This window comes from Lissotriton vulgaris, chromosome 11 (genome assembly GCF_964263255.1).
Source record: "Lissotriton vulgaris chromosome 11, aLisVul1.2, whole genome shotgun sequence".
NCBI lineage: Eukaryota > Metazoa > Chordata > Amphibia > Caudata > Salamandridae > Lissotriton > Lissotriton vulgaris.
The window spans coordinates 408,695,753-408,714,219 of NC_141699.1; the positions used below are offsets into that span (position 1 = coordinate 408,695,753).

An 18,467-nucleotide genomic window follows, 5' to 3' on the forward strand; every position below is an offset into this window, starting at 1 on the left:
GACCTTCGCCAGCTGTACACTGTCTTTGATGACTCTGTTAAACCTCTCTAGGAAGACCATTACTCTTTGGGTGATACAATGAAGTCTTGGTACGCTTAATCCCAAAAAACCTCAAAAATTCCATAAACTGGGCAGAGGTAAATTGACCCCCATTATCCATTCAGATCTCATCAGGAATTCCTTCCTTAGCAAAAATGGACTCTAAAAATTCAATATCCTTAGAGCTATTGGCTGTTTTCACAAACGTAACCCCTGGCCAGCGACTGGAAAAATCTATTACCACTATGCCATACTGTAGCATGTCTACCAGGACAACAATGGGACCAAGGAAATCAATGGTTAATTTACTCCAGGCCTGGTTGGGCACTTACTGCCTCCACAGGACTTGGAACCGCGATTTGAGATTTTTCACTAATGGCACAACTCCTGCAATCTCTTAGATAAAGTTCAACAAGTCTGTCTAGACCTGGCCACCAAACAGTTCCACAAACTCTCCTCTTCATCGCTAACATGGCAATGTGCACCTCGGGTGCCAAAGATAACACTTTGTTCCCCATTACCCCAGGCACAACTAAAAACATTCGACTGGAATGGAAGCCCATTGAAAAAGGATAATTCCTCAAATACCTGTTTTTACCCTCACACAACCTTCCTTCTGATTTCCACCTAGATCACCCTTACCTTCATCATCTCCTCATCTGAAATGCACACAGCTAACCATTCATCCTGTGACATTACACCTTCAGATTGACTCAACAGGGCACACCAACTCAGCCTCATCCCCACACAATTCTTCCTCATCTATATCTTTTTTTTTTTTTAAACCTTTATTGACATTGAAACCAAATACAAGTATGGGCCTACAACCCCCGGGGCCGGCCGCTAAGCAGTTAGATTAACAGAGAGCAAATTTAATCACATGTAGCACCTCGGGGAGCAGAATCTCCATGTTAGCGTACTCTTGGCCACTGAACAACACAATTAGAAAAACAGGATATAAAAGGTTTTCATTTTATAGTAAAAGATGGAAGGATCAGGTGCCGAACAATTTCCCAGCAGCGAAAAATGGCAGGCAGAATAGTAAACGTGTCAACAGTAAACAGTAATCGATCAAATCAATGGCGCTGAAACAGGAGGTTCAGGATGTGAAGGAGTATTACGGTCAATTTGCGCCTGCAGTCACCTGCCCTAAGACCCAGAGAACACCACGAAAATTGAAGCACAGATGAAAAAGGAGGGATTGATACCAAAGGAAACCCACTGCACTGACCCAGAAAAAGAAAAAGACAAAGAAAGAGAAGAGAAGAGAAGAAAGGCCATAGAAACAAAATAAAAATCCCCTCCCCCCACCCTGCACCCCTGCAGATGACTACACCCCCCCCCCCAGCAGTATGCCTGTTGCCCGAGAACCAAACCCGAAATATAGAAGAAGAAGTGAAAAAAGAGAAAGAAAGGAAACCCCACCCAACGGGGAAGTGGAGGAGGGTCTCTCCCCCTCGCCCTATCAAAGGGGCCCCCCTAAGCCAACACAAGGAAAGTTGTCCACCATACATAAATACCCCGGGGGGAACCACAAACCCCCCGCCCCGGAATTAGTCTGTTAATGAAGCAGTCCCGTTACCAATAGATCCAAACGATTCAACCCACAATCTCAGCCTTGGCCCCGTCTAACAAAGTTGCCGAGTCCCTCGGATAAGAAATGCCCCATCCCCGGAAAGTCAAAGTTCACGCAGAAGCAGCCGGAGCTTGAGTCAGCAAATGGGAGAGGAATAGCAGATCCCAACGCACACGGCTTGCACCAACGATGTCCCTCCCCGTCCCCGAAGCCAAGCATCGTTCCATCCGCCATGTTGGGAGACCGATTGGGGAGGGGGTGCGACTCGTTCCAACACAGATCAAAGTGTGGGCCAACAGTGTCCAGGATGGGGGAAGCAGTGAAATGCACCGATAACTGTAGGACCGATGATTCCGAGAACGTGAAAGAGTCACCAATCTCAGCACACACGATGAATTCCATTTCTTCGGGGGCAGGCACAGCTTCCAGCACCGGGTCCAAACGCACCAGTAGGGCTTCCAACAGGGGGCAAGTGGCTGCCGGGTCTCAAAGATCAAGTCAGGGCTTGTTCCCGGTCCTATGATCCCATCTGTTGCCGGCAGCCAATGATAGACCTGGGCCCTCACCATTGCGTGAAGCGCCGCAAGTTCCGCCATTACCATCCGCAAGGAAGGGCCACATGGAGTCCGTTCCGCCAGGTTCCATACGGCCGCAGGCATAACGATCCCCACGGAGAGGCACCCTCTCCGGGGCAGGATACGCCGGAGCAGAAACAGGCCGTGAGGGACGGGCCAGCAACATGCAGCAGCGCGCGGCAGGACCCCTACCCCGGGGCATCAGCGGTGCTAGTGCCGGGCCTCCTGGCCGGGGCCCCCCGCGACGCAGCACCGCGCACCACCCGTCGCCTCACCTCAGGCACAGCACCAGGCAGCAGATGGTTGCAAAGTAGTTCAGAGAAATTTTCGAAAGTTCCAAGGACCGGGCCCAACCACCCTCGGCAGTCCGTTGTTGTTCACTTTGGACCCGGGTAGACCAGCAATTGAGACCCCGGCTTCCAGTCTGGGTTAGGCCTCAAAACATTTTCAATGTTACTTCACATCAGAACATCAGAAAAATTCCGTGATCACACCATCGGGATGCAGACTAGTTCACCCCCACGAATCCGGGGCAGGAGATCAGGATATTCGACAGGATAAGCGAGCGTAGGACGGGGGTCAGCGGAGCCGGGAGACTATGCGGCCATCTTGGTTGGTGTCGTAGCTCCTCCCCGTCATCTATATCTTGATTGCATCCGGAGAGACGAGAGAGACAATCGGGCAGCAAGTTCTTGTCTACTGGTACATACTAAGGTCTTGAAAAATCATAAAAATGTTTCTAGACCTGCAGGTCTAGTGACTCAAATAATCTACTCGACATATCTGTAATTCTCTTGACCCATAAATTGGTTTCAAATGATGGGATCGTGGGCAAATTATTTAATTAATTGAGCCACCATTTTCTTCATTATCACATATGAGAGCACCTTCAAATGTGCAAGTTCATCATAGCTGCTGTATAAAAAACTATTTTGTTTGATTTAATTGACTAAACTTTCTTTCCATATATAATACAAATCTAGCCACATATAGGATACACATGACCCCTGACTTGCCTCTTAGTTCATTAACAGCATTTTCATCAGGGAAGGGGCAGGAATGTTTCTCAAATCATGTTTAAAAACTATCACTTTTAATAAATAAATAACTAAAGCATGAAGTGGTATCACACTGTCCTTTGTAATCAGCACATTTTACATTGAAATGGCGACAAATTTTCCCACGAACATGCGGCTTTACCGATAAAGCTATATAGTGTACAAAAAATAATGTTTGGAAATCGAGTTTCTGCAAAGATGTGTCAGTTGCACATCGCCAAGTAAATAGTTCTGATTTGTTTGCTCCTATTTAACTCTTTGTTTGCATCACACTTCTTAATTACAAAAAAAAATAGCTTTATAAATCCTGATATATTCCGAAATATTGGTTATATTGTTTACAGGCTAAAAAATAACTGGCATCTTCAGAGGGCTCACTTGACAAAAACCTCTAACTCTAGTAAGAGAGAGAAAAATAAACCTAATTTTCCAAGCAGCAATTAGTCAAAAGACAAACTGACATTTGACCTCTTTCCTTGAACAGGAAGCAAATGTGTCAAGATAAAAACAAGTTTTAATGGCATCTTTACTGCTCATTCACTTTCTGAATGAACAGAACACCTGTTCCTTTCCAGCCTAAGTTTACTCGCCAGATGGGACTAGTAGGTACTAAAAAAAGGCTCAACCTGATAAATGTTTACTTGCAATTGGGAGTGGGCGAGTAGATTTTTCGAGGCCTGATACTCCAATTGATAATGATACTCATGAAGCCTTTACTGTCATTTGGGAATTCTTGGGGTAGCTCTTTCCCCGCCCTTAGTGGTAAACAACTGTAGAAGGGGTTTATGATCAACACGTATAGTGAAACATGTTTGCCACAAGTAAGGTTTGAAGTGGCTGATCTCCCACCAGCATTCCAGGGCTTCACTTTCTATTACGGAATACAATGGCTCCGCCCCTCTAATACTCCTTGAAGCAAATGCAACTACTTCATCTCTCCCATCCCTGCATTGTAGGATAACTGTGCCTAGAGCCTTCTAGCTGTTGTCAGTCATAATTGCACTTTCATATGAGGTATCAAAAGGCTTAAGGGGAATGGCATGAGCTACTTCGGTCTTTACTGAATTGAACTCTTGACCACATTCATGGCTCCACTCAAATTTGTTTTTTTTTTTTTTACAGGCTTTTCAGATTGTAATTTTTTTTCGCACAACTGGGAATACATCTGGAAAAGAATTCTACTAATCCTATGAAGGATCACAATTTATCCTTGTTTTCAGGAGCATTAAAATCTTAAATGATCTTAACAAGACTGGCTTTCCCCATTGGCAGATAGTTTGTATCCTAGATAATCAACGCTGAAAGTGCTGAATTATCATGTTTCTGCATGGAGGGTCACTCCCCTACCTTTCAAAATGGACAACACTAGATGCAATCTCATATCATGCTGCTCTTGAATACCACCATAAACAGACACGTCATCCTGAAATGCTAAAAAGCTATCCAGACCCTTGAACAAACTCTCCACCACTCTTTGAAAGACAGCAGATGCTAACTCGAAAGGCATGCATTTAGACTGATACATATCTCAGGAGTCATGAAAAATATGAAATGGCTGGAATCTAGATGCAGGTTGATTTGATGGTATGCAGAGGTCATGTCTAGCAGACTGATATTTTACCTCCTTTGAGTGTGGATAACATTTCTGTGATATTGGGAAGAGGATGACTATCAACCCATTGCTGGTTGTTCAAGTCGCGTAAATCCACACACATGGGAATGGATTAATTTGCCTTGCGGGCCAAAACAATCAGGGCGAACAAGTCGGAACAATCTATAGGATCAAAAATGTCCTGCGCACACAGATTATCAAATTCCGTTCTTAATTCACAGCTTAAGCCTGAGTGCACTCTGAACCTTGTGTATTACAGGTTGTGCATTGTCTACCACTCTTATTTTATGTACAAAACTCTTAAACAGACCAGGATTCCCTTGAAATACTTCAAGATAAGCATTCTCCCTTGCATTATCTTCAATAGAAAGAACTTTGACATACTCCTTACTCGGTATGACTTGAGCTGGGTTACTGGGATCCAACAGTATACCCAAGTTCTTTTGATCATACCATCCTAACAGACAAGTATCATGGCTGGCCACATACACTACACCATCCATGACGCTATTCTTAAAATTAAGTTTTGCCACAAATTCGCCCAGAACTTCAATGGATTTGCCCCTGCAACCCACAGGACGAGTCACTGAGTCCTTCAGCTGGCTTTCACTAAAGGACACTTTCCATTCTTTTTCACTCAGTAAGGTTAAAGGAGAATCTGAGGACGCCATGACCTTTGCTTCCACCACCTCTATGCTCAAAATGCAAAAAGGCCTTTTTTAGCTTATCCGAAGCATACTTGGAAAAGTCGCTTGTAGAAATGTCATTTTCACTCATTCTGCTAGCCTCAACCTAATGTATTTTGCTCTAGCTTATTTTGCTTGATGATCTACAAACCCTGGCAAATGGCTCTTTTTTGGCACTAGCGTTTCCCAAGTAAGATGTGCTTCTACACCTATAGCACTCTAGTTGTTTTAGATGTTTCTTTATGTTAAATTTCTCAGTCAGCTTCTCAGCCTCTTCCTCCCTCTTTCACTTTTTTTAATGTTTACGATTGACTGATAAAACATTTTGAGCATGAGACTTAACATATGTTATAGTCATCTGTTCCATAAATAAAGTTGTACTTTCAATTCTGGCTGCTACTTCCAATGCTTTCTCTAACGTTAAGCTAGGAGAAGATAACAAGGCATTTTTGGACTTTTTTATTTATTAGTTTTTTTGACCAGTTGATCTCGGATTATCTCTTCCTTGAAGGACTTGTGTTTGCAAGATACCGCAAGAATCCCACAAAAGCTTACCTCATATTCTCCAGCAATTTTAACTTTTTTTTAAAACGTGTGCCTATAATTAGTATCATTTTTACATGCCTTAAACCCTGCATCTAAAGACTTAATAGCAGAAGCATATTCATCAACGTTTCCACCTTCGCCCTTGCCATCACCCAGAAGAACAATTATTTGAGGAATGTTTTAGAATTTTCCGACCTTCAAAGCCCAAACAATGACGCGGTATGGTAAATTTCTTTTTATGTGTAAAGGGTTCTCCATCTAGGGCATCCAGATATGTTTTGAAGCCCTCTTTCCACTATTCCCAGTCTGACTCATTATGAGAGATATGCCTGATAAAGCGTCGACCCTGCAGAATCACAGCTGTACTCTGTGCCACTTACAGGTTAAATGAATAATGAACAAAATAACAAGGCACGGAACCAAAGTAATAATGTCTCTTTTCCCAGCTCTATTAACGGTACAGCGGCATCAAATAATGATGAAAACAAGTAAAGGTAAGGCAACACCCAGCTTACAGCTCTAGTAACGAACAGAGCATTGTATTGTGAAAACATTTTGAGGCATTGCAGCCAGCGCAGTAATCATGAACAGTAAAGATTGCCCCTTTGCATGGACGTTATATGCGTTGACTGTGCTTCTGATACAAAGATGGGACCTCCGTGGACATTACTTCTCGAACCAAAATGTACCCCTACTTCTGCACACATGCATGGTGGTGCAAGTGGTGATGTGGCCTGCCTCTCTAGCGTGTATACATCACAGTGGAGCTCGCGGACCAACCTCCACGTCCAAGAAGGTGCTATTGCATGTATGATGAAGGCAGGAGTTCACGGGTCTCCAGCTAACCCACATTTGCAGTTATCACCAGAGAGCCCTGTACAAGCCGCACTCTCGCCCCCTTCAAAATGTGGCAGAGCATAAGACCACACGAAGCCGACAGACACAATGCTCCTCCAATGATGGGCTGCATTGCGCAGAGGGGAACAAGACACCGCTGCACTGCACTGAATGCAGCGGAGCTGAACTTCCACACGTGTGGTAACCTTGGCCTGACGATTTTGGTACTGCCTGCACCACTAAAAAGACACTATTTTCCAGGTAGGCTTTATTAAGATACAAGTATACAGCAGGACTATCAAGAGAGACATCAACCGCCACTGATCAGCTCTAACTGATCCTCCAGCTGAAGATTCCATCTCCTTGGAGACCCCAACATTCCCTAACCATGAAAACCCCAGTACTCCATGGTTAAGACCCAACACAATGACATTTACAGCTCCTTTATTACTCCCCTGTGTCCCCGCCTATCACATCTAAGCAGAAGCAGATCATTTTGGAGGCCCTACATAAAGTAATCTTACACTGGGTAAAAAGTAAATAACAGGGATATTTTTCACCTTGGGGTTATGAGTGAGATTATAGACAACTCTAGCTTTGCTCTTGCTGTTTATTTGATGTCAGTTAGAACCCCTCGGTAATAACCACTGATGTTATTTAATGTCATACTTCTTAAATTCTATATATCATCACAATGCAATATGAGGCAATGTAAAGTGTCCAAGAATAACTCCAAAGCACACAATTAACTGCAAATAATATATGGTTACTTTCCCTAAAGTATATTTTTTGACCCATACTTGAAACGTAATGAGGTGGGAGGGGCGATTGGCCAGGGAGAGCGAGGAAGACAACAGGGAAGCATGACCCCGTGGTGTTAATGCTGCCAGCCCCCTCCGCACTTGCAATTTTGGGTCGGTTGTGGTTTGTGTGGGTTGGATCAGAACGCTTTCTTTAAAGAAGCGCGGAATGGTTATTTAGGTGATTACAGTAACATTGAAGCTGTGAATGGAAAGAAACATCAAGAAGAAAGCCCATGTCAAGGGCAAGGCCACTGCCTCCACCTGTAACAAAGAGATGTGCCTGCATCTGTCCCACACATCTTGTGACCAGCTCAGGACAATGGCATGAAGTTTGAAAAAGTGAACAACAAGGTTTGATTTTCGGAGGGCCATTGAGTTTAAGATGCAGACCAATAAAGTATAATGCGATGTCATGATGTAATCCGAGGCACTGTGCATGTTAGCATCTTCCATAACACTGTCTTGCGTCAACAGCAGTCAATTGAGCATTGAATATGGAAAAATGTCCTAAAACATTGGGGCGCAAATGGAGGAGCATTTCTGCTTGTGCTCCATTAGGTGCATGCCGATATTGTTGGGTGGACTTATATTTCCCACACATCAAAACACATACATTTTTGTTTCACAACATACAAACCAGGAATCCTCCAAAAACTATAATCGAATTAAGACACTTAAGAGAAAAATATAGGATTTATTCGGTACTATAACAAAATGTCTAGAACCCCAGCAGCCCTAGTCAGAATACCTTGAAAAGGTCCTCCGCTACTCGATTCACAAAGAAATGAATAGGATTATATGTTTAGTTCCTGACAAACGGATTTCGTTTTTTCATTTAATTTATTAATAGAGTGCTTACACCCAAGCGATGTGCTGAAGAAACAAAAAACGAGTATTTCAATATGAGACTTCAGAGTCACAAAAATGTGCAGGGAGAAAGAGAGTGCAGAAAGGGTTAGGAAGTCATGCTGATTATCTGAATCTGTTTCTGCCATTAAGAATCAAAGAAACCATATCCCCAATCCCCGCGTACCTGTCAAGTAGAGGTTCTCAATGGGTGTCTTGGCTCTGAGAGCAGCAGTGACCTCCACTGTGAAACGGTCCATGCCATGGTTGGCTCCGTACCACTCCCCGCGGGAAGCTGCAATGTAATGTTGGTTGGACAGCGGCGTGGCGGTTGAAATGCAGTCAATCTGAAAGATGGACATAGGTATAAGGGTTAAGAAGTAGCTTCTTCAACACAAACAAGATAGCTCATTGTGTTGTGCTGCTGGGATCTTTAAAGTCGCTTACATTTCTCAGGTTCAAATTGAGACAAGGAGGATTCTGTATTTTTACCCCACCAAAGTTGATAATGTAAACTGTACGACATGGTCATTACGGAGATTAATAAATAGCACAGTTTTCCCTCAAATGTGGGAATTTCAACACATGCTGTGGAAATGTCTGCAAAAATGTCAGTTACTGCAGGCATAGCAGTTAATTAGAGGAAATATACACTGGACATTTCAACAAACTGCAGCCTTCCTCCCAAACCGTGAAAGAGGTTCCGGAAGCTGAAATCCTAATCAGCAATATTTCCTTTTATTGCCAACCATAAGTGGCTGCCCAGCAGTGCAGATAAAGGAGGCTAGGCTTTTGCTGTGAGATCATGGTTATGACATCACCAGAGAGCCACATCTACAACGTGACCATAAAGAAACTGCATAAAGTGTATTTTGATGGTTTCACTTCTATTTACATGTTGACAAATAAGATGAAACTAAATTAAGCACTATACTAAATATATAGTTGGTGTCTACTCTGTCATTGAGGACCAATTAAGTTAGTGTTTGAAATTCTATAAGAAATTAAGACTGCTTTGTTAGATATGAACCTTACTATCCATCAAATAATGTTTAAGGAAAAGTGGCATTTCCGAACACCCATTAATGCCTTAGTCATGTCACTGGATTATATGTCAGAATATCATTAACCCTGGGCAAAGCACTATGCTAGCGTAGTTTGCGAAGTTTCCGCTACTTCACACTACGCGAATTGCACGTAGCACAGTGCAAACATGCATAGCGTAGTGTAGTGCTGCGGTCATTTTTTGCTTTCTCACGGTCCTCAACGTCAAGTTGGCGACCGCGAGCAAGCAAAAAGACATCCCAGCGAGACTTTTTCCTCGTTTGCGATCAGCAATATCAAGTTGCCGATCACGAGCATGGAAAATAAACCTCCCGGTGAGATTCTCAACGCGGGGAGGTCAGGTTTCTGATTGCAAGTGGTCGTTATGCTCGCGACCGCTCGCGATGAGAAACTACCAGTCTGCGTTGATGCTAGAGTAAAAATCTACTCGAGCGGCAGAAAACTACAGCTCGCACTATGCAAGATGCTGTTTTCAATGATTGCACAGTGCCGGATGCTTGTCCGCACTGTGCAATCATTGAAAACGGCATCTTGCACAGTGCGAACATGCTACTATGCAGTTCGCGTAGTGCTACCCGTAACTCACGTAGTCCGAAGTGCACTTTGCGTAGCTTCGCGTAGCGCTACTTTGCGAACTACGCCCAGCCCTAAATATCATACACAAAAACATAATCTGACGTAACTATTTTGTCCAAATTAAATTTCACAAAATTATTGTCCCAGACGTTGTGGATTTTTGATTATTAAATGAGATCGGGTAATGAGGACAGTAACCATTGTACTCTACATAGGTCAGACTACTGTGACAGCAATATTCTGGTAGCACTCCTTTCACTGACCGATATCTCTCTTCTATCAACAATGCCCTGTGGATTTTTTAGGACCCTTCTTTGGCTAAATCCCTCCCTTGAGCAACGCCACCTTTCAGGACATGCCTCACCCTAGGACACATCCCTTCTGTAATGAACTCCACCTCCCCAAATGCTGCCATTTTGATGGGTCTGCACTCTCAAACAAGCATTTGCAATGCAATAGGTCTCGTATTAATTAAGTTTGAGCTATTGGCATTGCTAAATATTGCAACACCAATTGCAACAAAAGTCTATAAATTGTAGGGCAAAAAAATGTGCATTTATTTTTGTAGAAATGGTGGCATGCTGCGCTTTAGATGAATATGTTTAAAAGTAAAGTGGCCCATACTGAGATTGATGTGTGCACGGATGGCTGGTGGTGTGTGTGCCTGTAGAAATTGTGCACTGATGGCTGGTGGTGTTTGTGCCCGGTGAAAGCGTGCATGTATGACTGATGATGTCTGTGCCTGGTGAAAGTGTGCACTGATGGCCGGTGGTGTGTATGCCTTGTGAAAGAGTGCACTGTCGGCCGGTGGTGTGTATGCCTGATGAAAGCGTGCACTGAATGCTGGTGGTGTGTATGTGCCTGTAGAAAGCGTCCACTGACGGCTGGTGGTGTGTGTGTCTGGTGGCAAAGCGTGCACTGACGGCTGGTGGTGTGTGTGTCTGGAAGCCTGCACTGAAGGCTGATGGTGTGTGTGCCTGGTGGAAAAGCGTGCACTGACATGTTTAAAAGTAACGTGCGCCATACTGCGATTTTTACAATAATTAATTATGGGTGTGTTAACAATTGATGCGTGCACTGATGGCTGGTGGTGTGTGTGCCTGTAAAAATTGTGCACTGATGGCTGGTGGTGTGTGTGCCTGGTGGAAGTGGGCACTGCCGGCTGGTGGTGTGTGTGCCTGGAGGAAGCGTGCACTGACGGCTGGTGGTGTGTGTGCCTGGTGAAAGACGGCACTGATGGCTGGTGGTGGGTGTGCCTGGTGAAAGCGTGCACTGACGACTGGTGGTGTGTGCCTGGTGAAAGCGTGCACTGACGGCTGGTGGTGTGTATGCCTGGTGAAAGCGTGCACTGACGTCTGGTGGTGTGTATGCCTGGTGAAAGCGTACACTGACGTCTGGTGGTGTATGTGCCTCTTGGCAAAACGCGTACTGACGGCTGGTGGTGTGTGTGTCTGGAAGCGTGTACTGAAGGCTGGTGGTGTGTGTGCCTGGAGGAAGCGTGCACTGAAGGCTGGTGGTGTGTGTGCCTGGTGAAAGTGTGCACTGGCGGCCGGTGGTATGTGTGTGCCTGTTGAAACCGTGCACGGATGGTGTGTGTGTCCCACAGACGCTAATAGCCTTATATGATATTTATATAGCACAAACCTAGCTATGGAGCGCTATATTTAACTTGATGGGTCAGGGACGATAGGTTGTGGGGATTACACAAATACATTTTACACACTGGGAAGTTAAGCAATTTACCCAGGATCACATAATGTTCAGTTTAGCTACGAATCTGGAATTCGCACCTGGGTCTCCAGATTCCTTGGAATTTTGAGCCACTAGGCCACATCATTTTATCCTCAAAATCTGATATGTCAACAGTGTGATCTATACTTTGTGAAAAATGAGATCTACTTGCCAATATGTTGTCCTAGACACAAGGAAAGACAGAAAAGCTGCTGTGAACATTTTATTTTATGCATTTTTATAAAGCGCGGACTTTACCCGAAGGTGTCAGAGCACTGTACAATAGAACCAGTTACGTTACATGAGAGAACTGTTACAGGAATGAAACAAAACAAAAGTAGCAGGCCATTGAATCAAACGACGCAGGCAAAAGGAACACAATCTCAAACACAACAAGCACAGAATGTACGGGCAAAAATATGAATTTATATGACAAATTTTCAATGACTAAAGAGCTTCCTGGCGAAAAATAGCAGGCCATAGAATCAAAACAACGCTGGTAAAAGGAACACAATATCAAAAGCATCAAGCACAGAATGTACAAACAAAATATAAATATATATGACAAATTTACAATGACTAAAGAACTTCCTGGTGGGGTCTGAGAAGGAGGGAATTAGTCCTGAAAGTGTCTTGGGAATAGAAGAGATTTGAGGTCCGCTTTGAAGATCTGGATGGAGGAGATGGCACGGATTTGCATATTGCTAGAGGAGCTTCCGGAACCGGCAGCTTAAAATGTCATCAGAACTACACAAATCTCGATTTAAAACAATTGCCATACTGATGAACACACAGCTACTTTGACTAGAGTTGCAGATCATGGCAAAAGAGCAGTATTGCCTTATAAAGCATTTATGAATCATGGAGCAAGGTCCGTCCAGACAACGTCAGAACTGTAACAAAGAGCTGGCGACTCTGCCTACTACCTAAACATCTAAATGCCTGGACTGAGAGTTAAAAATTAAGCAAACCTAAACGATGTGCACTAGAGAGTTTGTGCTAATTGAGGATAAAAAAAATTAACACTTGTAATATGTGGGGGATTTATAACTATGACCGAACACGTAACATAGAAGCCTCTTCAAAACAGACCAGCAGTTCGATAGGAAGAGAGGCTTTAAGGAGGGGTCTTGGCATCCAGAGAACCTTTTAGATTTTCAAGGCTCCCGTTACACAATCTGAAATGGTCATGTCAGGACAGCAGGCTGCACTTCGGCTTCCTCGAAGCAAAGATGGAGTCCGTGCTGCTGTGTAAGAAGGGACGATGTAATTTCAAACCCGAGGTTGGCGACGACGTAACGGTTGCATTTACTGCAGAGCATGCGGCAGGGCTCGGCTCTGGTGGAGGCTGTCCTGCCAACGCTGCACCAACTGTTCAGTCACCCAGAGAGCTCAATTTAGGGAGCCCCTATGGCTGCATCCCATCTCGAGGAGCAGATGACGACACCGGCTTTGGCACGAGTTAAAAAAAAAAACAAGCTCTCGGCATTGCGTGGTGGGGGGCGGGGGAGCGGAATTGGGTGGGGGGGGCGGCTTGGGAGCGGATTCCTTTGAAGTCTGATGCAGAGGCTCAGACAAATGGTGGTGTGCGATGTGGCTGGCGATGTGCACGTGCCTGGCTCATATGAACTGTACCCGATCTGCAGTTTTGGGTAGACTTTTGAAGGCCTTACTATAATCTCGACAAACAAGCCTTGCTAAGGCAATGCTGTAATCGAGACCTAAAAAGATGCCTTTTTGTGGGAGTCTGCATATCACCACATGGACACTGGCATATTGTAGACTCTAAACCCTGCTGAGATGATATGTCAGGATTAGAGGCAGAAAGGGACCATAGAACAGTACAATCCCTGTGAAGTCACAAAGTCAGAATCGAAAAGGGCAGGAAGGCAGCAGTTTGGGAGGCTCGTCAGTGGCAGCAGAGGCACACAGGGATTCGACAAACCTTGCAGGACACACCAACTAGGACTCCCATCAGAGCTACTCCTGGAGGTAAGGCTGGAATTTGCAGGTAAATTCAAGAAGCAACAATATTAATGGCCAGTTCCCTCACTCACAGCTGCTTAGCTGTAAGTTTGCGCGTTCATAGTTTTCCCGTCGTTAATTCCTTTGCCAACACCTCTGTTTTCCCCATTCCCTTCTTGCATTATTCGCTTCTGCAGTTTTATGTGTGTTTATGCTCCTGTGTTGACAAAGCATATCAACTATGCTCTTTTGGTGTAAGAACGTGCCTGCTTCCTCCTTTGGAGTTCCCCAGTCTCACCGTCCTTCTGGCTGAATATCATTCATTCACCTGACTATCATATGCGCCAGTGTCTAGGTTCTCAGAATTGTGTGAGGGATTACGGCATACCTCAGATGGGACCTGGTAAGGGTCGAACTGGAGTACTGTATACATTAGCGTAGAGCAGGACCAGCTCTAAACACTCTCCTCTATGAGCCACTTATACTGTACGAATATTCTGGTGAGGAGCGCTTGCTTAATGACCTTTTGCTTCTTAAAAAATACTTCCTTCACCAATGAGATGCTACCTGCAGTGTGTGTTTCTCTGTGTCCTAACCCTCATTTTCCCCAAGAGGTAAGAGTTCAGACCAAACTTGTCACTACGCGTCTTCCAAGAGTGGAGGCTTGGGGATTAGCATCAGATTCCAGAGGTTTGCGTTCACACCAGCTCCTCACACTACACCATTTATGGAGAATTTATGCTCTGACAGCAATATGCAGTGTGTTACAATCTGAAGTCTTTAAGCTTCTCCTGTTTTGCTTAGCTAGAACATTATGGAATTTTGTGGTGTCATTGTGTGGCTGAGTTGGCTGAGTTGGCAGAGTGGGTTGAGAACGAGAGATGCTGCTTTTGGTGGGACTTTCTAAGTAACCTATACACTACCATCTACAATAAATCTACAACCTGTTTACCTACAAGATTTGTCTTATCCGACTCCTGCTTACCAAGAGCTATCTTTAAATATAACACTGGTGATGAGGATGTGCATGTCAGAAGAGCGTGTGTGTTGGGGTGTAATCCTTAATGAGGAAAACCTTTCGAACCACTAGATGCGTAGAGTAAATGTGCTTTGGAGGACTGTCGATTGGGGGGAGGGTGGGAACTAGGAACCCCATGTCAGGAGAGCTGAGATACCCAAAGCAATTGAGAAAGGCTAAAATATGCTGCCATTTATAAGGTCTACACTTTGATAGAGGAATCAGCAGCACTTTATAAGTCAGTATAATAATTTACTAATTTAATTTCACAATAGAATGTTGGTCTGTCTGGAATGGGATAGATTTGAAACACAAGAGGGGCAGTGTGTGAGAACTTTGAGAGAGGGCATGCTTTAAGGTTCATGCCACAACAGAAAGAATGCTGCTCATGAGTGGTCATTGCAAAACGTTGCCTCAAGTCACTTAGGGGAGATTTGCCTCAAAGGTGCAGCCTGGGATGAAAGCCATTGTCCCAAAGGTCATGTACGAGTTTCATTATGAGGCACACAGCTCTTTTACTAATGCATAAATTGGAGATTTTAAAAGATTGCCCAAACATTTCCAAACATGTGGATATCGTTTGCATGTGTTCCATAGCTACTCAAGCCCAAACCCATTCAAACAGTCAATGTTGAAAATATGTGAATGTAAAGCGAGCCCACCTCGGGGTGAAAACCTTTGCAGTTTCACTAGAATGCTAGAGCAATATTTTTCACTGTAGAGTCCAAAACTGACTTCTACCAAGCATCATCAGGGAAATTATGAAAAAGAAAATAAAACACAGGTAACATATGTGTAAAGGTTAAGATTATCACTGAATGGAAGAATATAAAATGATAATATTCACCTTTTTGGCTTTTTGATCCCACTAGAAGATGTCTGGCGACAACCAGAGTTTCTGCGAAAAGCCAACACATTGACTGACAGGTTTTTCTTACTGACTTTGAATCGATGCTGAACGGCTACTAAAGATTCTTTTTTAAATGCTATTTGTAGAACTGTTCTCTTTCCAGAAACATAGCCTGTCGCATGTGACACTTGCTCTTCCTGGCAGGGCCCTTCAAATGTTACAGTCATTTCACTAAAACAGTTTAGAATATTCTTCCAGCTATTTGTGCCATGTGCCATATTCCATGTATCCTAGTTAGTGTGTCCTAGTTCCTTAATACTCTGGCTGCAAAAACCGGGACAATTATCTGCCAAGATGTGACTGAATGAGTTTGTGGGTGGTATACAGATCAATTTTAAAACAAGAAACTATCCACCCCACCGGCAGTAAACTTGGTTATAGTGCAGAATTTCTTGGGTGACTTGTGAGACAATCACAAGGTGGAGGAATGGTTCTATGTCACGTAATAATTTTCAGGTAGTAACTTGTTCTAGCTTCAGAAATCGTAATCTACTGTACATAATCTTACTTAAAAACCACAGTAATCAATGAAAAAACCCTTTATGGGAGAGGGGATAAGGATTGACCGAGGTAACATACCCATTAATAGTTATTTCTCAAAGCTTTTAGATTTGCAAAGAAAAAACACATTTTACACCTATTTGTTAAGAAATGTAAATGCTTTCTTTCTCAAAACTTGGACTGTATTCTAACAACTTTCACACAGTTTACACTGGCAAAAGGAGGACTGTACCTTACTTTAAAAGATGAAAGTGTCTCGGAGTGGCAAGAGGCCCTCTCCTCCCCGCGGGAGACGGCTATCCCCTCCAGGCTTAAATTAGTCCAACTGAAAATATTACACCGCACATACTACACCAGAACAGTCCTCTACAAGATGGGAAAGGCTTCACATATGTATTGTCTACGTGGATGTGGGGAGGAGGGGACATTCTAAAATACTATATGGGACTGGGTCGGGTGGCAATGTACTGGACTGCTGTGATGCGCACCATCTCTCAGACCATAACTGTTTGCCAGCTGCCCGATCCCTGGCGGTGCTTGTTGAATATATGGGAAGCAACTGACCTAACCCATCGACAACAGGATTGGGCCATGTTGGGTATGATGATGGCGAAACGCAATATTGCCAAGCTGTGGGGCTCCGATGTGCTGCCAACATTAAGGGACTGGTGCAGGGGCATGGATGAAGCAATGGTGGCCGAAAAAGCGGTATTTATCCACCGCGGATGCCCTGCGAAGTGGGAGCGAATATTTATCCACCGCGGATGCCCTGCGAAGTGGGAGCGAATATGGGGTGCATGGAATAAGTTCAGGGGTGATATATGTGAGCCCCCGCGGCTAGACAAGGAAGAGGTCATTTCAGATTGAGAGTTATAATTACTTACACGTGTGCTATTTTATGTCTGCATCCGATCTGCCGGAATTCCTACTGATTTAAAGATGCTATACTAAATGGACCTGACTGTAAATGTACTATATATGTTTATGATGCTGCAACTGTGTGTTTAATCGCCTTCCATGTTTAATACAATAAAAACATGTTTAAAAAAAAGAAGATGAAAGTGTACTGTTGGTAGAGTATAGACTCCCCAAAAATGACAATTCGGGTGGACTGCAGACTCTCTGACAAGGTAACCTCTGAGGTGCTGAATATGGACTTGCACCTACTTACGGAGCAACATGGACATCCACCCGACACCCCTAAAATGCAATTTGGTACACCTTCACTAAAATGACTGTGTCAGGGACTGAGGTGTATTCCACAGGGAATGTGGGAGATTGGGCCAAACGCAGATCTCGGTACCAGGGCTAAATTTGTATTTGATGGATAGAGAACGTCTCCAAGACAGCCATCTAGAAACATGTTTCATGTACTTGAGTGCACTATATCAGATTTCATGAATTTATTCCAGAAATAAACCCCCCTCAACACACCTACCTTATCCTGTATGTTCGGGAAGAGCTTTGTAACGGTCTGGATCATTGCGTCTGCAAACATGTTCTTGAGCCCATCGTAATCCTCTCCTCGTTTTTTTACGTTTTTATCCTTCCACTCTTCAAACCACTCATATGGGGCAAAGGTAAGCACAGTGAGTGTGGATCGACCTAGAAGCAAGAGAATGGAGATCACAGGCTGGTTTATTCAACGATTTTCTAGTACTTCTGTATGGAAAACATGCTCCACAGAAAATGTTTCTTGTATGACAATGTGAAAGTCCATTTTTTGTCAATGAAGAAAAAGCATTACGATTTGAGCTTCTGCTAACATTAAATTGTGTTTACATTGTCCTGCATCTTGGCTCAATGTCACAAAATATTTCACGTGATAACTGCTACCGATTCCTATTCTAAATAAAACTTGTCTAGTTTTCACTCGAGTAAGCAGAAAATGTTCTCAGGGAAATGTCCTTATTGTACTGAATCAAGGATGGTTCTTACTGTCCCAGGCTAATATGAAATAATGTATCAACTTAACTGTACAACTAAGACTGTGAGAATAGTTGCATCTCACTGAATTACCATCCTGAGAGAATCCTCAAATGTATTATGTAGTAAAACGTTTCTTCTAAATTGTTTCAAACTTTGAGAATTAGGTAAACCCACAGAATGTATGTCAATCTTTG

At 43.7% G+C, this 18,467-nt stretch overlaps 1 protein-coding gene across 1 annotated transcript in view; it reads right to left on the bottom strand.

The window, feature by feature from the left end:
* Positions 1-18,467, bottom strand: part of RETSAT (retinol saturase) — a 176,736-nt gene that overhangs the window by 19,271 nt on the left and 138,998 nt on the right. The window contains exons 9-10 of the mRNA XM_086943457.1: positions 17,783-17,949; positions 8,766-8,925 (exon numbers count right to left, since the gene is read on the bottom strand). Coding sequence (XP_086799583.1) covers positions 8,766-8,925; positions 17,783-17,949 — 327 coding nt within the window. The remainder of the gene's footprint in view (positions 1-8,765; positions 8,926-17,782; positions 17,950-18,467) is intronic.